At 28.6% G+C, this 8,311-nt stretch overlaps 1 protein-coding gene across 1 annotated transcript; it reads right to left on the reverse strand.

The window, feature by feature from the left end:
• Positions 1-5,354: 5,354 nt before the first annotated feature.
• LOC136069932 (uncharacterized) lies at positions 5,355-7,440 on the reverse strand. Its single transcript, XM_065779063.1, has 2 exons — positions 7,341-7,440; positions 5,355-6,335 (listed from the first exon to the last, which is right to left on the reverse strand). The coding sequence occupies exon 2, from the start codon at positions 6,323-6,325 to the stop codon at positions 5,378-5,380; it is 948 nt and encodes a 315-aa protein (XP_065635135.1). The 5' UTR covers positions 6,326-6,335; positions 7,341-7,440; the 3' UTR covers positions 5,355-5,377.
• Between the last annotated feature and the right edge of the window lie 871 nt (positions 7,441-8,311).

Consider the following 8,311-nt stretch of genomic DNA (forward strand, 5'->3'; position numbering starts at 1 on the left):
CAATTCTAAAACTTCAGCCTAGATTTTTGGGCTTTCAGCACTAACAACAGTAATGGGCTGGGTGGCTTTAAGAGCTAATAACGGTAATGGGCTGGGTTTAATGGCCCGATTCAGCTTTAACAGTATGGTTTACCAAAAAAAAAAAAAATCTCACGGCTTTTTTTTTTGGCTGAATATGCTGGACTTCTTATCCATATTTATAAAATTGAAACTTTTGACTTTTTTTTGACTTCTTGAGAGTGTGCCACCTCAGCTCCACAATTTTACATATCATTGCTATTTTCTTTTTAATTTTTTAATTAATGTCCTAAATTTTTTTGAGCAATTAATGTTCTAATTTTAAAGCCCCACAATTCATTTTATTTTTAAAATAAAACTCAAGGAATTTTAAGATGTATTCAAACTCAAACACGTCCTCTCCATATAGTTTTTTATTTTGTTTTGGATTCTTCCTTCCCTCCTCTAATTCTCCAGTCACTACATCACTTTTTTTAATTATATTGTTACTGTGTTCTTTATGCAAACAACTCCTCTTTCATACTTTTTTTTTTTTTTGGGACTCTTCCTTCTCTAATTCTTTGGTCACTACATCACTATTAAGATTTTTTAATTATAATTTCACTGTGTTTTTGTTGATAAGAATTGTAAATCCTTTATATTGTGTAGTCATATGTTTTTATTATTTTTTTCGTTTCAAATAATTTTTAGGCACTGAATCTTTTGGTTCATTACTCTTTCTTTTGGCTTTTTAGCAGTTTTAACATCTAAATTTTGGTTTATGTTTTGCAATATATGAAATTGTCTTGACAAATTTCAATTGCTATAATCATGAATTATTCTTTTGAGGTAACTTATCTTCCTCTTATATTTTTTCTATTATATAGTCATATGTTTTCTTCACTGATTCTTCAATTTTTTAAGACTTTAAGTTTAACAACTTTTTTTGGTTCAATTTTTGCAATATTTGAAATTATCTTGCTACTTTCAACTGCTAGCCATGGATAATAACCCATCTTTCCCTTATATTTTATTTTCTGTTATGCAGTCATATATATATTTTTTCAATAATTTATAGGCACTAAATCTTTAGGTTCTTTACTCTTTCTTTTAGTTTTTTAGAAATTTTAACATTTAATATTTGGGTTCATGTTTTCCAATATATGAAATTATCTTGACAAATTTCAATTACTATAGTCATGCATTATTCTTTTGAGGTAACCTATATTTCTCTTAAATATTTTCTATTATGTAGTCATATATTTTGCCTTATTGTTTGAATTAATGTGATTTAAGAATTATAAATTATTTTCATTTAAAAAAAAATATTTTTCACATATATGACCCTTTTTATATTTTTACTCTATTTTTATTGTTTTTTATGTTGCTGGGTCTTGAATCTTAAGGAACAAGCTTAGGTTATGTGTTAACCTCATAAATTTGTCCTTTAAATTTTTATTATTTAAGAACAAAGAGGTTTTTGATTCTTGTGGCATTTTTCTCAATTACATTATCTGAAGGCTCTCTCACCAAGAATAAAAGTTGGAATCATAAGTAGACAAGAGGCAAGAAGGTGACAGTCGAGGTTATACAGATAATAGGAGTGTTCCAAGTGCTTCCTAGATTGGTCGTCTTCTATCTTGATTAAAACTATATGACCTTTGAACTGGTACTTCTTCTTCTTTTTTTTACATTCATATATTCCGAAATTTATTCTTTTCAATGCATTTATTTGTCTTCATTCACTTTATTCATCCGATATGGCTTTTTGTTGTTGTTCTTCTATGTGTTAAAATATTATAACTATTGCATATAACACTAAATTAGCTTTTCCAATTCTCTCTCTCTCTCTCTCTCTCAAAAAAAAAAAAAAAAGAAAACTTTTCCTAAACCTATTGCTCTAGATTAATTACTCTCTTCCTGAGTGTCAATGTCATTTCTGAGTGTAATTAATAACATTTTTCTATGTCAAAATTTCTATAATTTTTATTTTCTTATTTTTGGGATTCTTGGTTGCATTTTATATGGCAAGAAAAAATCCAGGATTTTGCAAACAAATTGAGCAATGGGAGGGATTATATTATATTAAAAAAATGATTGAGACCTTAATTTTCATTAAAGAAAGGCTGCCGTTGGTAATAGACATGGCATGCCTAACATTTTGGTGCTAGTATTTTTTTTCCCTCTTAAATTGTAATTTATTTTTTCAAATGATCACAACTTTAGGCAAATTTAAAATTTAAGATTTTTGTTCAACTAATCCATGCATCGAATGGGTTAGCGACTAATTCCAATAATAATAATCAAAGGTTGGATAAGGAAACTCAATATTTTTTTAATAATATAATAGTAAGGTTAAGTTGAGTGCAAGGCAATTTACATAAGCATTTAGTTTGAGTGAGTTTATATTACTCTCGATATCCAGATTCTAAGAAACGTGATACCTGGTAATCTGGATACCAATAAATATAACTATTTTAATGTTTGTTTTGATTAGGAAACTTATAAAAATTATTTATTTTCTCCACAATAACATTTGATTCATACCGAGTCTTTTTTCTCCTCTACATAAATTATAAGAAACAAAATATAAATTATAATCCATGAAAAATTGAATTAAATTAGAGTACAACATTTTCTAAATGACATGTATAATACAAAAATAATTATTTAAATTGTTGTGTTATAATAATAACAATAATTATTATTATTTTATCTCTATTGATTAAATGGTAAAGAGGAATGGATAAAATTGTTAGTTTATTAAAAATGCAACTTTTCCCAAGCATAAATATGTGGAGATCCATATTTTTAAAAGGAAACCCACATTCGTTTAAAAAGGGGTTGAGTGGGAATCCAGATTCCCTAAGCATTTGATTTTTATATGCGATTTGCAATTAAACGTGAGAGTATTTCAATCATGAGATGATTTAGTACCTTTGCAACGGACATGTGACGAACACAATGACCATGTGATATGACGAATATATGTCATACATTGAAAAAAATAACATCACAAATTCCTGTAAAATAACCCCAAAAAAATCCATGAAAACTAAAATACAATTTTAAGCATAGAGATTTTTTTTTTTTTTTTTTTTAATGGGCTGAACGCATGAAGGCAAGGATTCCCAAAGTGCATAAAGAAAATAAATAAAACCAAAAATAATCTTATCAAACAAATAAATCAGGAAAGTTTCATAGTGTTTAGACACAAAAATACAAATCATGAAAATACCACCATTAAAAAATTGTGACACTAAGATAACCTTCATAACACCGGAGTTATCACCCTCAATAACCAATACATTGAATCCCTCCAACTTCAATGGCAAAGGCAATAGCCTTCCTACAAGCTATAAGAGTTCTACCTCATCACTGTCAGTTGCTGGCGAAGAACAATTTCAAGTCCAACATTGCTCAATCTATATATGATGTCAAATTATCTATGATTGTCACATCATTTTCCTATTGTATGTGTTGCTAAAAAAAGAAAAAGAAATTCCTATTGTATGTATAAAATCAAGGTGTCTGTGTCCAAAAAATAATTTCAATTTTGTACAAGGCCTATTTCGAACTAAAAAAAACTAATTATAGTTGCTAAATAAAAAAAGGAAACAAGATAATAAAATTCAAATCCAAACAAGTTATGATTATAAAACAAGAAATTGTTGGAAAATCGAGTAGAGCAAGATGCCAAAAAAATAAACTCAAGTTCGATGCGTCACACCAAGCCAATCTAAACCTAAACATCGATGCTAAATTAAGAGTTTGAAGACTTAAATCAAGCTAATCTAACCCAAACATCGATTCTAGATTAAAAGTTAAAAGACTTAAATCTATATGAGAAGAGAAGACATTTAATAAAATAATTCTTTTTTTCCTTTTATTGCTTTTATCCTTGTAGAAATGGTGAGTGGAAGCCCAAAATTTTGGACCATTAGAATTCTAGGGTAGATGTGCAGACATTTAATAAAATAATTTTCTTTTACTTTTTCTTGCTTTTATCCTTGTAAAAATTTGTGAGTGCAAGCCCAAAATGATGGCCCAGTAGAATTTCAGGTACATGTGCAGATATTTAATAAAATAATTTTCTTTTTCTTTTTCTTGCTTTTGTCCTGGTAGAAATTGGTGAGTGCGAGCCCAAAAGAATGGCCCATTAGAATCATCTGTAGCAAGAACGAAGCAAATTATCTTTTTATTTTTTAAAGCCAAAATTTCATATTATTTTTTAATTTAAAATTTTGAAAAATAATTTCTACAAGGACAAATATGAATTTACAATTTAGTTATTTGACTAAAATTTTGAATGAGAAAAAAAGGGCTTGTTGTTCTAGTTTTGAAATAATTTCTACAATTTAGGTTCTTGACAATTTAGATACTATCAAAATTAATGGTTGAATATTATCTTGTGGACTATCTATTAATTATTTGAAGGATAAAGTTTAACTATAAAACTAGTTGTAGCTTAAAGTTACAATCTTATTCAAAAAAATAAACATTATTACATATTTTAAAAATCTAACTGTTGAATTGCATATTCTTTACGCTCCTAATAAACATGTCAAATTTTGTATTAATCGAATATTATTTACTATATGATCTAAAATTTTATATTTTTTTGCATAATTTTAAACAACAAAAACTTGTAATTTAAACAATTTATTAATGACATAGCTATTGATCTTTAAGTTTTAAAAATTTTGCAAGCATGGAGGATTTAAGAAGAAAATAATCCAATGGTAAATTTTGACAAATTTACTATCAATAAAAAGATATTGAGTAAGATTGTAGTTTTAAGTTACAACTAATTTTATAGTTAAACTTTCTTCTTATTCGAATTTACAGTTATTGGAGTTATTAATGATCTTTGTGGTAAACCCAGTAAAAAGAGAGAGCGTTGAACCATATGCCTCATTCTCTTTTGAAAGGGTTGTGCTATAATAACTATTAAATAGTTGGATGGGATACATGCCCTCTATTCCTTCCATCTTTTGGTTATAAAATATACAGAAATATGACCAAAAAAACATGTGCACACATATATTCAAAAACAAAGAAAATGAAGTTGACAACTACATTGAAAGGCTGCATGCTACAGGTTTGCACCACCAGACTAATTCCAATCAACAATTGTAAAATAGAAATAAATAAATAAAAACCGATTCTAATTAACATAACAATATCACACATGCACCAATTGTTCAATACAAAATGAGGGGACATGTAGAGTGAAGCAATAATTGTTCCAAGTATGGTGATTCTTCTTGTAAGAATCAATATCAGCAACAAATAAGAGTATACTCGAAATCTTCATAATTAATGACCAACTTGAGCAGAACTAGAACATAAGCTGCTAACATTAATTTTATGATTTTTTTTAAGGAATCATAACCCAATCAAGTCTTGAATTATGTTTGCTTACAATGGGACAAGATAATGACTTCGAAATACTATGATCTTCGAGGTCAAAAATATAAATATACCTATCAGAACACTTTGTAAAGTAGATTGAGTTTTTTCTTATTCCCTCTTCTCTTGCAAAGCAAGATATAGCATTATGTTTTAAACCATAAGGCTGAGAAAGAAAGATAGTCTGCCCTCTTATGTTGTTCTGTTGCACCCACATTTGACTTGAAAAATCCATTCGAAAAATGGAAAAACCAAGAATCTTGTTAAAATTCCATCCACCCCTCATCTTTTCAATAAATAAGAGCTCACCACTAGATTCTACAAGATAATCAACTATTTCTGGATGTAACGGCATAGGAACGTTTTTGCTTGTAAATTTTGTAAAATGAAGACTTGAATTCACAAATTCAGCGGTAAACAATTCATTAGGTCCTTCCGAAATAATTGTCAAAAAATAAACCTTCCCTCTAAACATTGTAGCTGTAGGTATCCACACCAACCTACCTTCCAAATCAAATTCAAACACTTGTTCACTAAATTTCTTATCTCCAGGTTGACAAAAATAGAATGTCAAACCATCGATGAACATCACATGACAATCATGGATAGATTCACTTTCTGGTGACGATAGAATACAAATATCCGTTCTAATAGTAGATTCCAAACGTGGGAGTTGCACCACCTCTTTAGAAGTAAGATTCAAAAGGCAAAGATCCATTGAGTCAAGATCTTTCAACACCAACCATTCCTTTGTGCTAGTGCATATTGATTTATTACGCATCTCAGGAATTGTCATTGACTTAAAATGATTGTCTGATATGTTAACCAAAGTTTGTCTTTCTTGATCTTTCCCATCACAAATTATAAGCCAAGGATATGGTTGAGGAATAATAGGAGAAAAATTCGTAACTTCCATTTTCAAGCCTCTGAGTATAAGGGAGAGAAAAAAAATTAAGCAAATTACAATATGAAAAACTTGAGTTCAATGAAAACATAAATAAGCAATCACCCATCATTCTCATACTATACAGTAAACTAAAAATAATCAAAGTATATTTTGGCAAACAGTCATTTATACTCAAGGATTGGAAGCTTTATTTCTTGGAATTACAAGTCATGCCATACTAAACTTTTAAACTTTTTTTATATTCCAAATTCTCAAACTTAATTAATTGAAAAAAAATAAAAAAAAATAAAACCGAATTGTTTGTGAGAATAACAATATTCATGTTAAACAATATTGTCATATTGATCTTTAAAATGCTAATACGGTAATCTTTTCATTATACCTAATCTAGTGTTTTTAAAATTAAAAAAAAAATTTATTTATAAGTACCTAATTTAGAGTTCGGCTTCTAGGAAGGAAACCTAATGAATCGAATATAAGCAAATTTCAAATACTTTCAAAGTTCAATCAAGCGCAACCAATCCGTAACATTGATAATTTAAAGACAAATACGTAAAAAAATGTAAAACAGAAAGACAATCCAAGGAATATCATATAAAACAGAATTCATAAAATAAAAAATAAAACTGAAGGGATCAATAGAATCATTGTTTCCAAGAAGCAAAATAAATACTATGGCAATTAATAATATTTATAACCCTTAACGCTCTAAATATTGACTGATAGTTTTTGGCTCTAAAACAAAATCGATTACCAACAAATTAATCCCTTCTTTCTAAAAAAAAAAAAATAATCCCATGGTTATTAAAATCTAAATAAGTATTGTAAAACAAAAAATCTAGGAGAAAGCACTTAAACAAGCGCAACCAAGCAAACAACAAATCGATGGTAAAAAATATTATGAAAAGAACAAGAAACGAAATTTAGAGTAAATTAAATAACCAATTTTTGGGATTTATAGGTAAACAATGAATATTAAACTGTCTTTGGAAAATAATAGAACAAAATTGTAAATTAAGTGTACCTTCTGATTCTCTGTGGAGGACAAATTGGTTGAGGAGCTCAGATTGCTATAGCCTAATTGGAGCGCTTGTATTTGTAAGTTTTTGTTCGTGAACTCTTGTAGCTAGGTTAAGTTAATGGGTCTATATATATAAAAACAATGTTTACTAGGAGCCGCTAGCTGGGATTTCCTAATCCTAGATTAATTAGGATTGGGATTTCCTAATCCTAGCTTTATTAGAACTGGGATCAAGGTTTCCTTTTACTAATTGAAGTCGTATTGGAATTGGGACTTAACCGACTCAACGTTGCAATATAAAAAACCCCAACCCCAACAAAAACTACTCCTCCCTCCAAAGCTAAGCTGATTCCATCGTTTATATATATATAGAGGCCCTTCTCTCTCTCTCCACTCACACACACAGCTCCATCATGCTCTTCAACCCTTTGCGTCCTTTGCAGTTTTATGAGCACGACCCTCAACCAAAGATGGTACTTTTTTTAATTATAAATTTTGTTGTTGATTTATTGTCTTAGATATTAATTTTCAAAGAAATCAGAAACCATAGTTGTTTATACTTTTGGTATTTACTATTTTATATATATATATATATATCAATAATTATTCCGCCATGCAGTAAATAGTTAAAATTCTTTTTGTAATGTAATTCTAATAAATAATAATTTTATCAGTTTTAAGTGAGGGAGCATTATTGTTTTCATTCTGTCATACTGTCGAACTCTTTTTGAGTCTAAATATATATTATTCATGTGGTCTATTCATATTTTAGAGTTCTAACGAATTACTTTATTTCATCGTTTGTTCTTTTGAGTTTGAATAATTTTTCTTATTTGTTTCCTCTCTAAAATATTCATTACAGCACCTCAACGTCCTCAATCGAAGTATTGAGGGGAGTGGCAACGATAAATCTTCCAAACATATGAGTGAAAATATTGTTCAATTTTTCAAGCAAGAGGAAGAGGAAGAGGAAG

The sequence above is a fragment of the Quercus suber genome, unplaced genomic scaffold, assembly GCF_002906115.3.
Source record: "Quercus suber isolate HL8 unplaced genomic scaffold, Cork oak 2.0 scaffold_198, whole genome shotgun sequence".
Classification (NCBI taxonomy): Eukaryota; Viridiplantae; Streptophyta; class Magnoliopsida; order Fagales; family Fagaceae; genus Quercus; species Quercus suber.

Coding starts and splice junctions, on each gene's coding strand:
- LOC136069932 (XM_065779063.1), bottom strand. CDS start 6,325: ATGGAAGTTACGAATTTTTCTCCTATTATTCCTCAACCATATCCTTGG.